The sequence below is a fragment of the Drosophila ficusphila genome, unplaced genomic scaffold (genome assembly GCF_018152265.1).
Source record: "Drosophila ficusphila isolate 14025-0441.05 unplaced genomic scaffold, ASM1815226v1 contig_198, whole genome shotgun sequence".
In the NCBI taxonomy this organism is placed as follows: domain Eukaryota; kingdom Metazoa; phylum Arthropoda; class Insecta; order Diptera; family Drosophilidae; genus Drosophila; species Drosophila ficusphila.
In genome coordinates this window covers 13,784,802-13,807,048 of record NW_025064092.1, presented here as the reverse complement: position 1 = coordinate 13,807,048, position 22,247 = coordinate 13,784,802, and the positions used below count along the sequence as shown (strand labels likewise).

Below are 22,247 nucleotides of genomic sequence, written 5' to 3'. Positions count from 1 at the left end.
TAAGACGCCCAGTAAAAAGACATATTGAGTTATTTGGGTTTCATTTGCTGTTTTTTTGATTTCTTTGCGGCCTTTTCAATGCCATCGGTTAGTAAATTTGTCGTTCTCGTTACACGTACGTACATAGAATATATGTTTATTATTATTACAGTTATTCATCAATGTAAGCGTCGGCATCAAGACGTAATCATATTTAGTTTTATTTGAATCATTGTCGATGACCGCCGGCAGGGTTAGTAACTGCACTGCTTTGTTCTCATCGCAATTATAATTATGACAAAAAAATATAAATCAACAATTATTGCATAGTTTCTGCTTCAAGTTCGATAACAAATAATAATGCGTAATCGTAATAATAGTAAAAAAAGGGGGAAAAACAAACACAAAAAACGTACAAAGAGTCGGCTGTTCACGTTCGACGAGCCATTTGCGCTTCAGTTGAAGAATATATATACTTATGCCGATTATACAGTTAGATATTCGCAGGATGAATCTTGAGGAATCTTAGTGGGCGACAGGATCAGGGTGGATATATACGGGGTATGTGTCTTAACACAAAATGCCAAAAGGGTATGTCTGTGGTGGTGTGTGCTTAAAATTTAATGAGTTGCTGCTGCTGCTCCTGTTGAATTGACTCGGATTTGGATCTGGATTTGGACTATTCTGCTGCCTGCTGATGGGTTGATGGGCAGTCACTGGCAGTTGCGGAATCGGCGATATATGCTCTGCACGTAGACGAACACGCACTTCCAATCGGGGCGACTCATCTCCACCATATCCTCCACATCCAGCAGCGGTGCAATGCCAGCCTTCTCACTGTAAAAAGGGAATTAATTAATAATATTATTCGATATTGTGGCTTATACCTTAATACGCATCCTAATACTCACTTATGTAATTTCTTTTTTCCCCTTTTTTTCCCCTTTTTTTCCTTTTTTTTTTTAAATTTTTTTTTTTTTTTCCTTTTTTTTTTTTTTTCTCTTTTTTACTAAATAATTAATACTTACTCAGCAACGCTGAAGGCCAGCTCGAAATTGTGTCGTCGCGTCTCCTTTGTTAGTTGGGTGTAGTCAAATGCATCTGGCAAGAAATGGTGTATCAGCGCACAAAAGGCCAAGCCGTCTGACCAGCTCGAGCTAAAGTTGCTTATTTGGACGTTCTGCGAAACAGAACACACACATATAGTTTACATTCAGTGATCAGTGGTGATCGATCGATAGTGCTCTTTTTGAGGGATGGCTGCTGATTTTTTTGATGGCCCTTCGAGCAAAAGCAAAAGCATTTAGTTTGAGATTCCAGCCTCCGTTACTAACTAAGACTAACTAAATTAGCTAGTAGGTGGTATCATCTAAAGGTCAACTAAAGTCGAAGCAATAACAAAAACAGCGGCAGAAACTCTTGCGGCTAAGCGAAATTGCCATTCGAATTTCGAAACGATAAGCGGTGATTAATATTCGGCAGCAAAAGCGGTATAACGGTAAAACGAAAATGGCTAACATCTTTATAGAACCTGAATTTCTCATTCGTGCATTGTGTTCGTGTGCGGGTGTGTGTGTGTGTGTGTGTGTGTATATATCTGGGTGTGTGTTTGTTTGCGTGTATGAGTATTGGAGAAAGTTTTCAAAGCTCAGCAAAAGTTAGGCGCTGTTAGATGTTTTTGCTTTTGTTTATAATGTTTGTTGTTCTGATTGTTAGATTTCTGGTTAAATTTGGCAAAACTAAAAAATAACATCGGAGCGAACGGCAAGGCTAAAGAAACGGTCACAAAATTCTTGGCTTTTCCGGCAATTGAGTTCAAAACTAGACTTGTGCTTTTATTGGCTTTTGATAAATGCAAAAGTTCATACCCAATATGTAGTATTTATTAATTTAGAACTCAAATGCAATATATAACTAACAAACAATCGCAAGGACAACAAAATATGGGCTGTGGCTTCGGCATTTCGTAATTATTTTAGAGGGCTTGCTTAGTTTTTTGGTTTTTTGATTTTTTGATTTTTTGGTTTAGGTTTTGGATACCTCATATTCCTGCGTTTTATGCTGACACCACTGCAGAAGTTGATCCTTGACAGTGGCGGCGCGCGCATTTAATGCCGGATCGGTAAATTTGAACAACGGTTGTGCCGAACCGCCGGGGGTCGTGGGTGTGCTTGTTGTTGTTGGAGATGATCTGAACAAATGAGTCAAGGTTGGAGGGTTGCAGACGTTTTAGCGAAACTCACACAAATTCGGTTCTTCTTCATCTTCATGTTGTTCTTAATTTCAGAATTTTCTGTTTTTTACTGCTGTGTGTTCTTTGTTTGATTTTTTAGTTCGATTGTGTTAAGTGTTTTTGTTGTGTGTACAATGTGTGTGTATATATTATCTTTTTGTGTTAGCAAGAAACAACAACAACAATTATTTTAATACCAAAAAAAAAATAAAACTTAGAAACGAAACAACTATCGCGATCTTTTCGATCTTTCTGTCAACGGACTTTCAATATGGTTTGGTTGTGAATTTTGTTGGAATTTTTCGTTTGCCGAAGGAAAACATTAACGGGGTAGAGATATAGTCGGGAGAAAAGAATAATGAGGAAAAATCGAGTCCAGTTCTGAGGTGCTAACTAGGAAAAACCGAGGGAGACAGGTGGGAGGTCTACGTACATAAAGCGAAATCACTTTTCCCTCACTACATTATCTTCAAGATTTTCAATTTTCTTCTCACTTTCTTAAAAAAATGTTTTGTTTTTTTTGGAATGGATAGTCCAACACACTTTCATAGAGAACCAACACCAGGGATTGTATATGTACATATGTGTGTGTGTGTGTATTTAAAGGGGTGAGGAATGTGCTTGCATTTCATCAATCTGTTGTGTAAATGTGCCATGTTCTCCGATAACCAATTGATTGATTTGAGTGTAATGGAGTCTTGGAGAAGCAAAGTGGGCCCTTAAAAGTAGGCAATTATTTCACAAAGACAATCGTTTTCAAGTGCTTTGCATTTGCTTGCTTCTCCATTGGCCTTCTAATTGAATGGATGACCTGCAAAAATGTTGGCTTGTGTGTACAGTATGCCCTCGCTACCATATATGTGTGTGTTTGTGTATGCTCAACGGTATATGTATGTATGTATATATACATGAAAAATTCTGAATACTTGGACAGGGGGACTTGATGGACTTACTTTTGCGCCTGCTGGGCGGCTGCCTGCTTATCCAGCTGCTTGAACTTGGCCAAGGGCGAGATGTTTTTAGATGCAGCACTTCCGCTGACAGTGCGTGTGGTAACTACGGAAAGTATACTGATTAATACGCATACTATCTTTTCGATCCATTCCATGGACTTACCCTTTGTTGTTGTTGTGGTCACAGTGGCACCGCCATCCTTCGACTTGGTTTCCGTTCGCTGTTCGCTGGTCGAGGAACTCTTTTGCTGGGCTGCTGTGTGAATAGAGTTTTTTAGGGATGCGGTTTTTTTTTTTTTTTTTTTTTTTTTTTTTTTGCAGCAGGTGGAAGAAAAAAGAGAAGCAAACAAATTACATTGATTAGTTTTGGGGCATGCACAAAAATTAAATACACAAAAAATATCAATCAGGTAATCAACGATTCGTTTGGGTTATTCAAAATACATGTGTTTTGTATCTGGGCAGGCAACAAATTTACACACTACGCAACGTGTCAAAGAATAGCACAAATTATTTATTTGCTTACATAATATAATATAATATCAGCTACAAAAACTCAAAAAACAAATTGGCATTATTCAAGCTGCCACACACGCATGGATTTTTTTGATCGCAGTGTGTGCGGTTTGGCATTCCCCACAAAAAAGGAAACGCACTTCGGAAATCACACAAAGAACCAATCAGAAACCGTCGCTAATGGTGTGGACATGACTGTGGCGGTGGTGGTGGTGTTGGCTCTATTAATGAGTTTCGTACTTTTGCACACAAATAAAGAAACACTCGATGTTTCGAACTTTAACCGAGTTATTTAAAAAAAAAATCACTCATTTAGGGGTATGAGTTAAGATATAAACATTTAGGTAATAAAAACACAAATATGTTTAAATAAACACTCAAATTACAAAAAATGCAACTTTAAAAAACTCGTTTTAAGTTCAGTTTTTAAGTAGATTATTCCATCTGTGTAAAAATGAATGTGGAAAGTCATGCATAAGTCTATTAACAGTTATAGCTAAAAATCATTGAACAGCATGCTTTAAATCGTGGGACAGGGAACAGGAGCAGATCAGCAGATCGACAAAAATATATATTGACATACTTGAACACCAAAAACTGATCGTTAATCAAACGAAACAAACTGTTTCCTAATCTCATCTGCGGTGGGGTGTTAAGAAAAAAAAAAAAGAAGTAAATATTCATATATGTACAAGGGACGACAGAGAGAGAAACAGTTGATTAAAAAAGGAGGGACAACATGGGGGTTTCTGTTTGCTGCTTCCGTTTTCTTTTATACGTAATTTTAGTTGTATGCGTTTTTGAAACCTTGCTGGGCCAACCAACCAACCAATCAATCAGTCAATCAGTCAATCAATCAACCAACGAACGAACGAACGAGCAAAAGAGAAAAACGTAACAAAACGTAACGTAACGTAACGCAACGTAAGGGGACTAAAAAAGGGATAAGCGCTAATAATTGACGCAGTTTTACATTTCCACATTTGGCTGAGAAATAACTTTCAGGCAATACAAATATGTACAAGAAAAACACACACACACACACAGGTAACACATACAGCTGCCTCTTAAATAATAGTATTAACACAACTATGAACAAAGTCAAAAGGGGTTTAGGAAAATTCTTTTTGAATTTATTGAATTTATTTTCGAAAGAAAGTAATCCCCTTTTAAGTTCATCATGTTTAGTTATTATTAATACCATTGTTTTGATTTCAACTGTATGTTTTCTTAAAATGTGTGTGGTTTTTATGCTGTTAGGCTGCTGCTGGGCGGTATAGCAATATTTTATATGTATATTTATTTTAATTTTTTGGTAGTACAAGGCAGGGCAGGGGCGTTGGCAAAATCGGGGAAAAAAGAGGGTGGGCGGATGGATGGCATTCTGTACATCTGATATTTTCATATTCAACTCACAAATCTCGGAATATTGATCAAGTTGTTGCTTTTGTTGCTATTGTTGTTGTTGTTGCTTGGGGCTTCAGTGGAACGCAGTGCAGCAAACAATTATTTTTTTTTTGCGTGATTGTTTTGTGTTTAAGAAATGTGAAGAAAAAAAAAATAGAAACCGACTGTGGCCCCTCAATTTTTCGACTGACTCTGCGTGTCTGCGTGCCTCTTTATCGTTATCTGCGTTTTCTAACTGCTCTACAAACTCTTTACAAATCGAACATGGAGAGTGGGCGGTTGGGTGGTGGATGGTGGGTGGTGGGTGTTAACTAAAACAAAGCTAATCCTAGGATCAACAGTAGCGCTTGAGTAAATCAGTAAACATTAATCAGTACAGTTGCCGTTACAAGTTACATTTATCATTCCGTTTCGATGTCGATTTCGTATATCGTATATCTTTTTTTCTATTTTAAAAAATTTTTTATCATGTTTTTTTTATCATGTTCTCATCCAGTTTCGAACTGGAATGCCTCAATGCGGTTGTTCTTTTATTCTTGGGTGGGCTAAATTGTTGGCTTGTTGGCTTGAGTGGTTGAGTGGTTGGCTGGACTGTTTGTTTGTTAATTATTTATTTATATATTATATGTATATGCATTTGGTTTAGTGGTAAATGTTAGGCACCCATCATTAGCTGCTCGAACGCATCCTCCACATTGCTCTCGTCGAGCAGATTGAGATTGGCGATATGTGGCATGGTGGCACTGCGACTCAGTCCGCCGCCCATCATGGGTGCACCACCACCACCCACGTTACGTGGCATTCCCAAGCCGGCGGTGGAAACGTTGCCATTCGATGTGCTGGTCAGCGAGCTGAGCGACTTTCGAGCGGCCGCCGAGAGCTTTTCGCTCGTCTTGGTCCGATTAATGGCCGACTTTCGACTGGAGGTCGTCGTCATCGTGGTCGCGGTGCGCAGCTCCTCCACTTGACCGCCAGTCGGTGACTTCTGACCGGAGAAATAGGCCGCCACAGTGCGCTGTTTTTCGCTAACCTGCGCCTTGTCAATGCCCGCCTCGTAGAGCTTCGGCACCGCCAGGGAGTGTCCGGATTTGGTGCGCCTCAGTTCGCCGGGCTGGTTGGCTCCCGGCTGGTTGTACTTGGCCGGACTGGGACCCGCCGCCTGCTGCAGCTGGCAGATCTGGTTCCACGAGTCGCACTTGCTCAGACGATTCACCCGAGATCCCGACTGAGACTGAGACTGAGACTGGTGGGAATCCTCCTCGTGGTTTCTCCTACCCATCGAGGTGAAGGCGCTCACATTGTTGAACACAATGTTGTGGGGTATCTCGTCCTCGGGCGGAACCTGTGGCTGTGGCGTCGCAGGGGTTTCCACAATGCTCGGCTTGATTTGCTGGTGTTGCTGGTGGTGCTGATGCACCACTGTGCTGCTGCTGATTGCGGTGGTGGTGGTGCTACTGCTGCTGCTGGTGGTCTGCTTATTCAGCTGCGGACTCTGGTACGAATTGGGCATGTAGTGATGGCGCTGTGGCGGCCCGAACTTCTTCAGCAGCGGCGCATTCTCCTTGGGCAGCGACGATTTCACAATGTCCGGCGTATCGGGCGGTGCCGAGGACTTGTACTCCTGCTCGAAGTAGCTGCTCCTCTGCGAGCTCTCCAGCACGTTGCCCAAACTCTTGCGACGCAGCTCGTTGATGTGCTGCTCCTTCAGCTGCTTCTGAACTGTGGTGTTGCCGTTGGTATTGCTGGTGATGACGTTGGAGTTGAGCGTTTGCTGCGACATCACGCGGTTCTGCAGGGGACGGCTGTCGTAGCCGGTGTCCCCTTGGATGGTGTGACTTCGCGAACTCAATCTGGGAGCATGTCTGGACGTTGGGTTGTTGGCTATACTCTGGGGTATCTGTTGTGGCAATTGTTGGTGTATCTGTTGTGGTATTTGTTGGGGTATCTGTTGTGGTATTTGTTGGGGTATCTGTTGTGGCAACTGTGGGGGTATCTGTTGTGGCAGCTTCTGCGGAGGCAACTCTTGTGGGGGTAGTTGCTTGGGCAACTGCTGAGGGATCTGCTGGGGCAACTGCTGAGGGATCTGCTGCGGAAACTGCTTGGGCAACTGAGGTGGCACCTGTTGAGGCAACTGCTTGGGCAACTGCTGGGAGATCTGTGGCGGGATCGGCGGGGGTATCTGTTGGGGCAACTGCTTAGGCAGCTGCTGAGGGATCGGCACCTGTTGCTGCACCTGCTGCTGCGGCTTCTTGTGATTAACCTGCTGCTGAGGCTGACTCATCTGCGGCTTGGTGCTGCGGTCCACCGGTGGCCCCATGGGGCTGGGAACTGTATTGACCGTATTGTGGACGGGATTCGCTGTCCAACTGGTGCTGCCCAAGGAGAGCGAGGAGCTGGCGTTCGAGTGCTCCGAGGTGCGACGCAACCGCTGGCTCACCGACGTGGCCATCGACTCCTGTTCCGGCTCATCGCCGGAATCGTCGACGGGATAGGTGACCACATAGGAGGTCTGCGTCTCTCCCAAATACGAGCTGGCATCCTGACTGGATCTCGGTGGTGTGTATGTGGGATTTGCCTGGTAGTTGATCTGCGGCATGCTCACTGCAGGTGGGGCGGACATTGGCGAGTTGCTGAACTGCGGCTGTCGCTTGGCCTCAAAGGTGCTCAGTTGCGGGAAGAGCGGCTCCACCAGTGGCGCCTGGTACTGACGACCGTCGGGCGAGAGGCAGCCGGACTTCGGGGAGCTGGGCGCTGTCATGGGTTGCCTCCTCTGGTTACCAGCATTGCCAGCTAGGCCACCACCAGGTTGGCCACCAGGACCACCGCCCAGCTGCTTCATGGTGTAGAGCAGGGACTTGGCTGCCCGGGAGTTCTTGCCGTACACCTCGTCATCGCTCATGTGCGCGTTCCTTCTGTCCGCCACTCGCACAGCCGTTTGGCCACGTGGCTTCCGCATCACCTTCGTCTCGGCCCGGTACTCCATCATATTGTTGTCCGAATCCAGATCGAGATCATCGTCCGTGTTGTCCGTCATCAGAGTGGGGTTCGGCATGGTCATGAAGCTCGTGGGACTGTTGGGCGGACTGTCCGCGTCCACGTCCACTGGACTGCTGATGTAATCGAATCGCCTGCTTCCAGGCGGCGGCAGGTAAGTGGGATTCGAGCTGGTGAGCACAAGAGGCGCTCCCAGGGGATTGGTCAGGGCCTCGGCCTGCTCCACGGCACTCGTGAGGCACGGTTGACTTCTGTAGTTGTGAGCATTGCCAGCCTGCTGCCGCCTCACTGGCGGAAAGTCCGCGTATGTAAAGGATATATTTGTGGGTGGCGGTGGTGCTTGATACACGGGTCTCATTGGCGGTGCGGCTGCTCCCGGATCCATGGCATTCGGCAGGGATGGTCGCTTCTTGAACTCACTCAAGGCCGGCGCCTTCGAACGCAGTGAATTGTGACGCTGCAGATAGCCGCTGTTGCCATTGGAATATGACGGCTGTTGCTGCTGTTCCAAGTTGTCCCTCAGAGACCTCTCCTCGAAGTGGTGCGCCTTGCGTCGGAAATCGCTGTTGTCCACCTTGGGCTTAGCCACCCAGGGCAATCCGATGGGCGAGGTGGCCGCCGACGATGGCGACGGGGTATTGCTGTACGAATTGGCCGTTCTGGCCTGCAGATGTTGCTGCGATTGCGGCGGAAGGTTCGGCTGTTGTGTCGGCGGCTTCCAAATGGCCGGATTCGGTTGGGTTTTCTGCGCAATGGGCTTGTAAATGCCCGGCTGCGGTTGCGTTTCATTTTCAATCGGGCGAAAGACGGATTGTGGCGCGTGCTTGAAGTTGTTGACCTGTGCGGCCTGTTCCCGCTGTTGCTGAAGCCGCAGCTCCATTTCCTGACGTCTCTGTCGCTCGAGTTGCTCCTGCTGCTGGCGTTGCCTGTCCAACTGCTGCTGTCTTTCGGCCTGCTGTCGCTGCAATTGCTGTTCGTAGTACTCTCGCTCCAGGCGAGTGCGTTCCTCCCGCTCGTATCGCGCCTCCTGTTCGATTCGCAGTTGTCTTTCCAGTTCCTGGCGACGTTGCCGCTCGATTTGCACAGCGGCTGCGGCTTGTTGTTGCTGCTGCAGTTGCAACTGATCGCGCTGCAGTTGTTCGCGCTGCAGTTGCTCTCGCTGGAGTTGCTCTCGCTGAAGATGCTCTCGCTGGAGTTGTTCTCGCTGCAGTTGTTCCCGCTGAAGTTGCTCTCGCTGCAGTTTTTCTCGCTGCAACTGCTCTCGCTGGAGTTGCTCCCGTTGGAGTTGCTCTCGCTGAAACTGTTCTCGCTTCGACAGCTCTCGCTGGCCTTGCTCTCGCTGGTATTGCTCTCTCTGCAGCTGCTCTCGCTGCAGCTGCTTGGCGTCCCTCTGAGCCAATTCCCTTTGCTCCCTCTGCCTCTGCTCGCGTTGATACTGCTCTCGCTGCATCTGCTCCCGTTGCATCTGCTCGCGTTGCAGCTGCTGGTGGTGCAGCTGCTCCTGCTTGGCCCAACCGGGCACGTGTCCCGGCACCGGTGGTGGCTTGCCCTTGGTCACCGTGGCCGCCGCTCCCGTTTCGAAGGTGTGCTTGATGTTGCCGAACTTGTGGGTCCAGTTCGACACACTCCGGCCACCGCCACCGCCCCAGCCCAACCCGGTCTGATGGCTCTGCTTGTTGATGAAGGCCAGGAACTTGTGATCGTTCTCCGTCTTCGGCTCGAACGGCGGCACCGCATTGTGGACGCGTCGCTTAACGCTCACCTGCACCGCTCGCTTCAGGCCCAAGTGCGGACCATGGTCGTCCTCCAGGTCGGAGTCCGAGTCACAGTCGGCCATGTACTTGGCCTTGGCCTTGGGTATGTCGATGGTGTTGGCTCGCTTCATCAGGTGCTTCTTGCCGCCACCAAATCGGCTGGAGTTCGAACTGGAGTTCGAGTTGGACTGCGAGTTGCTTGCCAAGTTGCCGTTGCCTTCGGGGCTGGAGTTCTGTGAACTCTGATTGGCCTCATAGCTGGCAAAGCTCACGGCATAATCGCCGGACAACGGTCGCCGGTTGTTGGGGTTGTTGGGCCTCAGCTGAGATGTGTTTTGGGTGGGACTCACCGGCGTCGCAGTTGCAGGTGGCAGGTTGGGAGATTGCTGCTGCTGCTGTGGGGGCTGTGGCACAAACTGATTTGGCCGGTAGAGTTGCACCGGCACTGCACTCGAACTGGGCGTCTTGGTGAGCGCCAAGTCCTTGCCCTCCAGTATCAGCAGGTCCTCCATGTAGCGTCGAGCATCCGCCAGTTCCTCGCGGGAAACGCCAACGGTGTGACGACTGTTTCGCTGGCGACGCTTTGCGAATCGCGACTGCCGACTGTCCGTTTCCGGATCTTTTTGATCCTCGTCATCTTTTTGATCCTCGGCAGCCGTTCGATCGTCCGCCAGCTTCTCGGGCGCACTGAGTCCACTCTGGAGGCGGGCCACCAGGCCGAGCAGAGCCTGCCGTTGACCCCCGTCGACGGCCAGCTCCTTGCCTTGCTTCAGGCTGCTCTCCAGGCGGCTAAGGGCATCGGTCACTTCCTCCACGAGGCTGCGGTTCGCTTCGCTGGCGTCGCTGCCGCTCCTCTGTTGCAGGGTATCCCGCAATCCGGCGGCTAGCAGACGCAGGTCCTCGCCGCTTTCGGTGCCGGAGTCCTCCTTCGAGGGCACACTCAAACGGCTTCCCACTCCGGATCCCGAAACGGGTGCGGACCCGGATCCAGATCCAGATCCAGTTTGAGATGCTGGTGCAGTGACTGGCACCATTTCCGGCTTGGCCTTATCCCTGACCCTAACCACTGTGCTTGCTACCTGGCTACTGCTAAGACTACTGGGCTTCCTACTACCTAAGCTACTGCTGCCGCTGCTGCTGCCTGGTCCTGCTGCTCCTGCTCCTGCTCCTGCTGCTGGGGCTCCTGTTTTCGAGGCTGTTGGCAGGGACTCACCCTGCACCTGAACAACACCACCGTCTGTGGTCGAGGAGCTGTTGGAGCTGCTGGCCAGCTCAACTTTGGCCAACTTTTTGCTAACACTTTCGGTGACTTGGCTGAGCTTCTCCACCTTTTGCACAGCCGTCTGCTTGGTCACCTCCTGCTTGGCGGCGACCTCCTTTTTGGTCACTTCCTTTTTGGCAACCTCCTTTTTGGGCCCCTCCTTTTTCGGAGGTGGCACTTTCTGTTCCTCCTCCTCCTCCTCGTCGCTGTAGTCGGTCACCTCCTCGATGATCTCCTCATACTCGCTGGCGCTGCTCTCCTCCTCCTCCTTCTCCTGCTTTACGTTTTTTTGGTCTGCGCGTAGCCGCAGCAAGGAAGTCAACGGAGAAATAAGAGATAGATTAAGAGATAGAGAAGGTGCTGGGAAGAATAGGGACTCGCAACGAGAACGCAATCAAGCAATACAAGAACTCGGGTTGGGATCTGCAAATGTGGAACGGACTTTGCTCAATTGACCAAATCCCTTTGGTAAGAAGTTGTGCTTAACTTAATTGCAAAAAAAAATACATAAAAGGAAACTCAAGTATTTGGAAGTACCAAAAAAATCGAAAGACTTAAGGCAAGCAGTTACAGGTCAAAAGTCTTCTCTGAACTATTGTTGATTCAGTCTCTCAGACTTCTGGGATACTCCATATATATTATATCGTTCGGATTCGCACATCTGAGCATCGATAAGGTGGAACAAATTAACGATAGCAGACTTGGTGAATCGATGACTTGTTTTTGACGTACTATGGATCGATTCCACTTATTTGTGGATCTTCGACGTGAGACTTTTACTGAGCGACGACAACATTCAACGATCGATAGATATAACAAAGTAGCGATAGTAACGATAGTAACGATGACACTATAACGATAACGATAACGATAACGATGTGTGGAATGCCACGAGGAAATGTTCATCGACTGGGAGGAACAATGGACATGACCAACATCAAAACGCTGGGTGGTGCAATACCTGTAGACTAATCGAGTTATCGAGGAATATCGGATAAACGGTTTAAGTTTTGGTCCTACTGACTTCACTGTTTCCTGCCTAGCTAGTTGCTGTGCGCATTATCTACAAGATACAGATACAGAACACAATGTTGATACGCGGTTTGCCTCGATATCACTGCGCTTCCATCTTCGGCGATCTTCGGCGTCTCGCTGCTGACGAGGTGATGAACTTATCCGCTGGCCTTGTGGCGTGTTTCTTGCATGGGGGACATTACGGAGATATGGTAAATGGCACTCACCTTCGCGTTCCGCCATAAGTTCGCGTAGACGTGCACGGATCTTGCGACGCTCCTCGTAGGTGGACGCCTGTTCCAGCTGCAAGCGTTCGAGGATGCATGGTGTGATTGATCGATCGATTGTGATTGTGGCACGCCTGAGTTTCAGCATCTAGTTTGTGCAGTATGTACCCACCAGTTGCTTGAGGGTTTGCTCGTCCCAAATCTCCTCGATGTCACAAGTTGTGCGTGTAACTGGTGCTGAGGAGCTGCTGACCTTGTTGGAGGTGCTACTGTTGCCCGATTTGCTGTAGGTGTTGGTTATCCGCGTGGTCTTCACCTAAAAAAAAACAAGAGTAGAACATTTTGCGGAGATCAGCAAGCGTTCAATTCTTTTCTTTTTCTATTCTTTCTTTTTTGTTTATCAACCGGAAAATTTCGTTTCATTTTTTGTGTGTGGGTGAGAAACAAACGCCAGCTGTTTGGGCCCTGGCTAAATAAAGCACGATGAGCACATTCGCCGGCCACAAAATCCACGCCAGCCAGCCAGCCAGCGCAATTATTCACTTGCCAAGAGTTGCCAACAAAATTTGGTGGCATCTACTGCTCGGTCGATCGATGGCCGTGATAAGGCAAAAACCAAAAATCAATTTGTCAGTACAATTTGTCCTCAGCCGTGATTTCGAATGCATTTGTCTGCTGCATTTTCCGCCTGCAGTCAGTCAATGTCGTTGCATACCTGTCGTATGCGTAATATGCTCAATGGCAATAAATAAAGTGCGCATACGACACGTTGGCCAAAGGTAAAGCATTAACAAAGGCGAACTTGGCATTGTTATTGCTTTATTGTTCTCAAAGAATAACCACATGACAATTCATTTTTTGCACATTTATTTGCATTTGATCACAAAATGTAAAAATCAGGAAAAGCATTTAAGTTCAAGCCGAAAATCAAAATTAAAAAAATTCCCGCAATTAGTTAGCTTTTGGTTCCTTGACCCTTAAAAGCATTCAGAACCTCTTATATGTTTTAAACCCGTTTCCCTCAAGAGTTTATTGATATTGATATTATCAGAGGAGACATGGAATGAATTCATGGCAATTGCCCCAAAAGAAAAATCAAGCAATAAAATTTCTCTTTGTGCCGGCAGACAGCACAATAGATAAATCAGCTAAAAGCGTTTATGGACCTCTGAATTGATGCCAAAATATTGATGCACACACATATAATAAATGTCTATAGATATAGGAGAGTGCAATTAAGTATACGCCGCGTTGGCCTGCAATTTTGTGATGACGAGGCAAAGATGATGAAAACAACACAAATGGCACGAAAAAAGGAACGCGCTCTTATTCTCTCGATTTCTAACCGAATGAAAAATATAGTTGTTTATATCAATTTGACCAAATTTGGTCAGCGGCAAGGGAAATTTTCTTTTGAAAAACTGACTTCCAACATGTTCGAAAAGCGCCCCCGCTCTTCCTCTTGCAACACGCGTTGCTATTTTTAATTATAAATTATTTAAGCACACACACACAAACACATCGAACGAACGATTCGACCATATTTCAGGAAAAGTTCCCAATATTTTCTTCTCTCGTTCGCTCTTTCGTTCTTGTGGGCCAAACTTTATATAATATTTGTGTTGTCTTATAAACAAAATGTATCGAAACAACAACAAGCCAACCAAAATTAATTGCCAAACATTTTTACAAGTCCCGCTTCCCCTCTTTTCCAAATGTTTTTGTTGTCAAAATGTGGGCCACAAAATATGTACAATCATTTTCATCTAATTTGACTAAGTTTAATTTGAATTTTATTCTTTCGCTTTGGTTTATTTTTAATAATTTGTTTTGGTTTTTTTTTTTTTTTTTTTGTATTGTTTTTATCTCTTTGGTGGGGACTGAAAAGGCTTGCCAACTATTTGGCGCAATTCCGCCAAAGCGTAACAAATGGAGGGGCAGCAAACCAAGCATGGAAATAAAAATGGAAATTGCAAAAAGAAAACAATTAAAACCATTCGGAGTGCGGGGCAAATGGAGAGTGCAGCTGACCAAAGCGTTCATTGCCAGTTAGCTGTTAGCTGTTAGCTGATTTTGCTGTTGCACTTGGCCACTGACTGCTGCTGCCGGTCATTTCTTTTTTTTTTTTTTTTGTTTCGGCTTTGACACTGCCTGAAATGATGGAAGGGGGCAGAGACAGCCAGTTGATTGATGGCCACCAATTTGTACCGGCACCCAGACATTGTCGAAAAATGGAACACCTAAATATAGACGTTGGGACTTGTTTAAACTGTTTCTGAACCGACATTAAATATACTATTCTGTAAGGCTACAAAATTGGTAACCTGAAATCTGAATAAGTCATGATAGAATCTCCTAAAAAGAATTCTGTAGTTTAAAGTGGTTTTTAGAACTCTTTGAGTGCACTTCCTCCTCCTCTTGAAAAACTAACAATCACATACGAAACCAAAATTGTAGCCAATTTTCCATGCAAAAGAATAATGATTTTGCTTTTGCGTTTCCCGAATTGACTTTCTTTCGTTTTCAATTTTTTTTTTGTTGTGTTGTTGTTCCTGTTGTGTTGTTGTTTGTATTTTTAGCTCGGGCAAGATGAGAAATTATTTGACATGCAAAATGCGAGGCAAAGACAAAGGCGAAGCAGCCAACACGCACACACACCGATTACGAAACGGCAAAAAGCAGGAAGAAGCAGCCAACAAAAAAAAAAAAAAAACAGAAAATGATTGGGACGATGGGAGTCGCAGTTAAGGCTGTTTGACAAAGCACAATATGCAACATACACGTCACATATATGCAGCATGCATATTGGAACTATAAAAAATATATAGTATATGGGGATTTTTCTGAGTGAAATAAACATGCTATTCGACATTTGTGTTGGCTTAGCCACACCGTTTCAGCTGTTCGGTTGCCTATTTGGTTGTCAGGGCTTAAGTTATTATCCCCGTTTGTTCTCAAAACCTCGAGACATTTACGAACAATATTTTTTGTTATCCAAAGTCAGCAATAAAGCATTTTCTTTGTGTTCTCTTACGTAAACATTATGCTATTTCGGACAAAAAAAAACCTCAACCAATTGTGAATCAAAGTTGCTTTTTACTCGAAGTACATGTACCAAATAATATTTTTCCCTCATGTTTATTTTCTTGGAGCAAAGTTACTTCTCAAGTCAGTGTGATGCGGGCATAATGGAAACCGGCTTCCCAGCTTCCCAACTTCCCAACTCTGAGCACTTGCAGCAGCAGCAGCAGCAGGCGATGCTTAATCACCGAACGCAGAGTTAGTGAGCTGAAAAGGGGAGTTTGGGGACTTGGGAGGCTGAAGCGGCGTTTGAGGATTTGCCGCTCTGCATGTTACGCTCAACTAAGTACAGGGGCAGCAACGCAGCACACCTGAAAATGGCAAACAGAAACAGCATTTCTCTACGTTCCAGTTCGATCGGTTGGGATCGGGGAGCCGTGGAGTTAGAGAGCCACTATATACTATATATGAAAACCGAAGTTTAGTAGTCAAAGAATAACACAAAGCTACAATAAAATCCATGCTAAAACTTATTCCCCATAATGTAATTATTATCTGAATATATGGATCTGATAAATGTACTAATTCCTTTATAGTTCCTAAAATCTAAAACTGCACTCCCAACAGGTTTATTTTTATTCTATATGTTCTTTGAAGTTAAATATAGTTCTATTAAAATAGGACATTTTTAGCTTTAGTCGCTGTTGTACTCAGCAAAGTTCTGTTCAACTGGCGAATCTCCATTTCAAACCTCAGCCTTATTTGCAAAGTAAGAACAGTACTATTTTCGATCAGCTGAAACCACCGTGCTGTGATGGGATTTAAATGAACCACGAATTCTCTTCTCCAAGGCGAGATGCCGTAGCCACGTTTGAAGGGACTTGTGTGTATATCGCATATATCTGGGAGAATTCGTAGCATCGACTATGGTAAATATTTCGCTGGGAATCGGTATTTGGTTCACACAAGTGGAGGAAACGGGAGCATCAGATGCCTTAGTCCGCTGCACATGCACCACATCCTAATGCCCGCCGCCCCCCTTCCTCCTTCGACCATATTGTGTTGCCCAAAAATGCTCCAACATAGTCCGTATAGTCCGTATAGTCCGTAAAAATAGTGCCCGTCGTTGGAGCTATTTTTGTCGAAATTTTCCGTACGCTTGACGCTCTCATTCATGCATCCTCCTGCTCTCCGCTCTGTTTTTAAATGTATTTATTTATTTATTTGCTCTATAGCTGGGAAGATGAGCTTGTCTGTATCTCGGTAGACTTTTATATATACACATGTATAAATAGCTATATGTATCGGTGGATATAGATCTTTCAAAATACACATGTATATCTACATACATACATACATATGTATGTGTGTAAAAATCTGTGGCGGTTTCGTCGCCTTTCAGGTGCATTTTGAGGTGTCGTGACAGGAATGCTTCGTTTTGCCAGCAAATTATGCGCACTAAAAATAATTGACAAAAGTATTTGCCCTCACTCCCCCACTGGTTGGTTGTACCATCTTGCCCCATAAGTGACATGAAACTCACGCTGAACGCCCCTTGTTGTTGTTGTTGTTGTTGTTGTCGTTATTGTTGTCGCTCTTGATTGTGGTTCTCGGGATGCTGCTGTTAGACCAAATATGGACACTCGCGTTCGTTCACCATATGACGATAATGTAATAACAGAACTGCACAGTAAAAAAAATAAAGAGCTTGTCTTTTCTTATGCGCTTCTATTGCCTTTTATTATTACGCTTCTTTCTTTTCTATGATTTTGTTGTGTTAACACAAGTGGTTCGCTGGCACTCTTTTATTTTATTTTTTGCTTAGCTTGTTTGCCCGTGGTTCTTCGCACAAGTGATCGATGCCGCCTCTGAGTTTCGACTGACAATTTCGATCCCGATGCCGAGATGCGCGGCCTCTGCCAGCTTCGTTGCTTCTGCCGCCGCAGCCTTTGCTCATGCGCGCTGTACAGCAGCGGCAGAAATTATAGTACTATAGTTCTGGATAAATAATAATAAAGTGTTTGTTGCCTATTGCCGCATTGAGTTGAAGAGAAATTAACAAACGATCAGAAATGGTTTGCGGTTAAAATAAAAACCAAGGGCTAAGCAAACAAACAAACATTTAACTTTCTGAATTTACACAGTAAATGTATGTTGATATACCCGAAAAAAATTCCTGTTGCTATTTTTTTTACCGGCATTGTATTTGTGCTTTTTGACCAGTCGAGCATGGTGCGCATCTATCGCATCTCTTCACACATCACATCACGCACACGGCACAAACATGCCCCAATGTGGCAGTCACACAAGTGAGAGCAGGACGGGTGAAAGGTGGGCAGAGAGCAACGGTTGTTGCACAGCTAACTGACTGTCGAAGTTTGAGCGAGGGGGGCGGGGAAAGCGAGAGCACGCGCTCGGTTAACGGTTAATCGACCACGTGCACGTGCTTGTGCGCATCATTGAGGTTAGGTTATGCTTGCATGGCACTTGCAACAACAAAGCGTGCAACAAGTGTTGGGAAGACTGTAATAGAATACGGTTTTTTTCTTCTAAAATTCAACCTTATACGAAAGATATCGTTGCATAATTGCAAAACGTCCAACAAATGCTGGAAAAACTGCAATTAAGTACGTTTTTTTTTTCGAAAATCTTAGCAAAATCGCATTTCTTGGCTACTAACAAATCTAAGATAACAAATTAATTTTAACAAAATATGAGGAAGAGTTAGGGAATTTTGAAAATTTTTACTCACCCCTTGACTGTTTAGACGCTGCCCCGAGGCGGTCGGTGGCAGCATGCTTTCCACTCCCTGCATAATGACACTGGCACCCAAGAATTTGTTGAGCAGAGCACGGGCTTCGCGGTCCTCGCTTGTATCTCCGGGCTCCTCCACTGCAAGTAGAGATTATTCAATTACGGATTTTCTTACGTCCAAAATAGGCACTATCTAAGTCTCACCATTATCTGCATTGCGCATACGTTCGAGGACGTCGTCCACACTGGTCACCTGACGCTGATCGGCGCTACTGTTGAGGAAGGAACGAGTGTTGCTAGATCGAGTGGTGCTGGTGATGTGGCTCTGATTCTGGCGCATCTGTGGCGCCTCGATTACGCTGCACACCTCGTTGGACTCGCTGTCCTCCTCGGTCTCATCCTCATGCTTCACCACGGACGAATGGGTGGAAGAGGAGGACTCTTTGCGTATGAACTTCTCGCTTAGTTCCTTAACCGATCCACGACGCACATATCTTGCATCCTCCGGGAGCGACTGTTTCGACTCAATCTTCTTGAACTCCCGCACCACCCGGGCATCTAACTCTGGAAGCGCACTGTCGTCTGCATCTTGAAGCTGCTGCTTTATGGCAGCCAATTCATCAGCGTTGCTGGAGTAGATCAGCTCCTTGCGCTCGTGCTTTGGTGGCGACTTGTTGTCCGAGTAGAACTGCTCCTCTATTACATAGCCTGTGACTTCTAGAGAGCCAAAATTGGAAGTGTTTTTGGTAAAATTAAAAAATAATAGTGTAGTATATAATGTACTTACCTTGCTTGGTCTCACAGGGATCCTCTGCCAGTGGCGTTGCTTTCTTTTTGAGCGCCCGAATTCCGAAAAGCGGAAGTCCATTTTCGTCCGTGGGTCCCACGCCGTAACTGGAGGTAATTGAGTCTTCTTCGCGCTGCTTGTTGCGTGTATTGGTGGTGCTACTGGTGCTGGTCGTAGTGCTGGAGCTGGTCAAAGTACGAGTGAGCTTGCCACTGCTTGAAGTGGTGCTCGAAGTCGATCCCTTGCGTGGAGTACTTCCGTTTGATTGGGGAACTGCCGCATGGGCCTTTAGTACCTTGGAGCGATCGGCCCAAATGGGACCTTGAGTGGGTTTGCTGGGAGCTCCGCGAGTAGTGCTATTAGTGGTGACCTTCGTGGTTGTGGTGGTAGTGCTCCTGTCTCCGGGAGTTTGCTTATTCGGTGGACTTATGCGACGTCTTTGTGCGGGACTGGAACTTCTTTCCCTTGGCTTCACTGGTGGCTTTCCCTGCGGGGATGATTTTCCTGGTGTTGTTGGTGTCGAACTATCCACCTGCTCCACTCGTCGGCGAGTCGTGGTGGTGCGGACTTCCTTGATGCTACTGCCAGTGGTCTTTGATTCAGGACTAGTCCCAGGGCTCTGCTCCCGCTTTTTGGAAAGCGGTGAACTCGTTCCTGGAGTTGTGGTGGTGTTAACTGTGGTTATGGTAGTAGTTGACCCCGCATTAATCATGTTCTTGCGTATAAGACGAATTTGGGCGCGAATGCGACGACGCATTTCGTAGCTAGAAACAGTTTCCAAAAGTTTCTCCAGTCGCTGGAGATCGAAAATTTCCTCGATTTCTTGTTCCAGATCGGAGTCGTCGTCTTTACCTTTAAGAGAGGACTTCCTAATCTCATCGGCAATCCTCGAAGGTGTCTTTCGGGGCACATCGAATTTCACGGATGTATTGGGATTACGTGGCTCAGCCGGAGAATCATCCTCCACAGAGGACTTCCGGGAGTAATGGCTCTTGTTGATCTCCAGCGAGTCGCGTCGAATGTGCTCCAGGGAGCTCTTCGTGTGATCCATGTACGAGGGACGGCGTCCAGTGGGCTCAGAATCCACCGGAGATTCCTGGGATGGCTCAAACACATTCCTGCGGCTAGCCACATTTCGACCAGTGGTGTTGCTTGTGTAAGTGGTGGTGGTGCTCTTTTCTGTAAGGGATTCAATGGGTGTGATATCGGATTCGTCTTTGGATGGGTTAGTCAGAGTCGGTTTGGGGGCAGTTGACTTGGTGGTGCTCGGGTGGCGGTGCTCAGTGGTGGTGGTTGTGGTGGTGGTCGTGTTCAAGTTGGTGGAGGTGCGTCTACTGGGCGATCGGGAGGGAGAGCGCGATGGCGATCTTGACGGCGTCTGCGATGGGCTCTTCCTTCGGGGCTTCTCGCTGGTGTGGGAAGGTGGCGCCGGTCCCACCACCTCTACGTTTACATCCACGTCTTCGACTACCCAAGACTGCTGGCTGATGTGCTCCATCCGTTTGGAAACACTGGTTGCTTTGGTAGGCAACGATTGGACAGGGGAAATGGCCGAAGGAGTCGTTTTCTTGGTTGCCGGCTTAGTGACATTAGTCACCTGGTTTCTGTACGATCTCTTCTCTTCGTTAATCAAACTGCTACTTGGACTTGGTCGGCTCCGACTTCCGTTGAGCTTAGTTGGCGAAGGTGTTGTGCTGGATTTGCGCTCCGGAGTGCGCTGGCCAAACACCGAGGGGCGACTAAGGATATCTTTCTGACGTTTGACTTCGATGGCTGTCGTATGTGTCTTAGTCATTGGAAGAGGCTCATCGTCGAATTCTTCTTCGGGAGAGAATTCTGGCTCCTCTTCGGATTGTCTGAGGGGCTCCCTGCGCGGATCCTTTTGGGGCACCTTCTTGGTTACCCGTTCGGATTCCTCTTTGAGCTTCGCTTGAGGTTCTTTTTGCGGCACCTTAGGTTCCCTCTTGGTAACCTTTTCAGGCTCATCTTTCAACTTAGTGAGAGGTTGCTTTTTGGGTTCCCATAGATTATCTCTTTGATGAACCTTGTCTTCTCTCTGAGGCTGCTTTTTAGGCTCCCATTGTGACACTTTTTGTGGTAGCTTTGCCTGATATTTGGGCACCTTGGCAGGCTCTTTCTGGGTTACTTTCTTTGGTCCCCTTTCCTGCTCTTCCTTGAAGTCCCTTCGCGTCTCCCTGATTTCCTTGGACTGTCGATTGAACTCCCTTATTGTTTCCTTTTTGGTCACAGTTTGGGTGGCCTCCTCCTCCGTTTCGAGTGGACTAATTTGGTCGCAGTCCTCTACATCTGAATCACGATCCAACTCTGGCTCTGACTCCTCATCCAACTCGCGGTCTGGCTCGCTCTGTCGGGATATGTGGCGCTCAATGTTGGCCACCAAGCGTGGCGACTTTTGCGGCATGGTGGGTGCCAACTTCTCGGCTGTGTCAATGAACTTGTGCACTTTCTGTGAGACGGTTAGGGTGCAATCGTCCCGTAGAAGCTCCTCATCAATTTCCTTCAGGTCTGGGCGCTCGATTTCCGGACGAGGGGACAGCGAAGAAGGCCTAATCACATTCTCGGCCGTGCGCAAAAACTTGTCCACCTTTTGATTGATGCTCAGCAGGCACTCATCGTCCTCGGGAATCTTGGCGTTTGTATCGAATTCCCTGTTAAATGGAGCAGAGACACGCGGTTGCTTTACCTTTTCGGCGGAGTCAGTGAATCGAGAAACCTTCTCGTGCACAGTTAATAGACTCTCGTCAGTATCGGGAGCATTGACGGGATAATCCAAGCTCTTGGGAGCCTCCACCATGGGATTGTCCAGGATGTCTGTCTCTAGCCCGTTTGAGCTGCGCAACTCGGAAATCTGGCAGCCCACATAAGTTTGCGACTCCTCCTCGAAAATTGGTATATTCGTGACCTGTGGCTTGCGACGAGGCTCTTCATCGGGCTCCTGCACTACGTCCGGAAACCTGGGCTTTCCCGTTTCCACCTCACCGGTTACCGGAGTTGGCACAATCCTATCCGGTGACGGTTCCCGCGAGCTCTTGGCCTGCTGAATGTCGATGATTACACCCTCAATATCGGTGGCTGTATTTATTCGCTGCTCGCTTAGATTGATTGTCTTGGTGGTGCAGCATTTACTTGGTCGAGTTCTTTCTCCGCCTGGCTTTAGGCTGCTCATCTGGGGCTGAGGCCTGGTACCGCTGACCTTTATGATATTCTCGCTAGTCGAGCGCGTGACCTTTTCGGCCTTATCGCGACGGGTAACCCGAGGCACCGGAGCCGACTCCTTCCGCTCCGTTACCGGAAGTTTTCTAATCGGACTAATGACGCCACCAGAG

The 22,247-nt window shown here is 46.7% G+C and overlaps 1 protein-coding gene across 8 annotated transcripts; it reads right to left on the bottom strand.

The window, feature by feature from the left end:
* Window positions 1–29: 29 nt before the first annotated feature.
* LOC108097114 (flocculation protein FLO11) lies at window positions 30–22,087 on the bottom strand. Of its 8 annotated transcripts, none has more exons than XM_017199193.2 (11): window positions 18,901–22,087; window positions 18,318–18,830; window positions 18,112–18,251; window positions 12,511–12,654; window positions 12,339–12,414; window positions 11,050–11,391; window positions 3,329–3,421; window positions 3,166–3,268; window positions 2,020–2,170; window positions 1,008–1,159; window positions 30–816 (listed from the first exon to the last, which is right to left on the bottom strand). In XM_017199193.2, exons 1-11 carry the CDS (start codon window positions 22,085–22,087, stop codon window positions 693–695), a joined length of 5,025 nt encoding a protein of 1,674 aa, XP_017054682.2. In that variant the 3' UTR covers window positions 30–692. The 8 variants fall into 8 exon arrangements, with proteins under 8 accessions (XP_017054682.2, XP_017054681.2, XP_017054691.2 ...); XM_017199192.2 differs by having other exon boundaries at window positions 3,329–3,418; XM_017199202.2 differs by lacking the exon at window positions 11,050–11,391 and having other exon boundaries at window positions 18,901–20,970.
* Window positions 22,088–22,247: the final 160 nt, after the last annotated feature.

Excerpts from the sequence above, each read along its gene's own strand:
- LOC108097114 (XM_043207438.1), bottom strand. The coding sequence starts at position 10,870 with ATGGTGCCAGTCACTGCACCAGCATCTCAAACTGGATCTGGATCTGGA. Across the intron at positions 3,422-5,751 it reads GTTCGAGCAGCTAATGATGG|CAGCCCAGCAAAAGAGTTCC; the intron begins GTGCCTAACATT and ends CTATTCACACAG. Across the intron at positions 3,269-3,328 it reads GACCACAACAACAACAAAGG|TTACCACACGCACTGTCAGC; the intron begins GTAAGTCCATGG and ends TACTTTCCGTAG.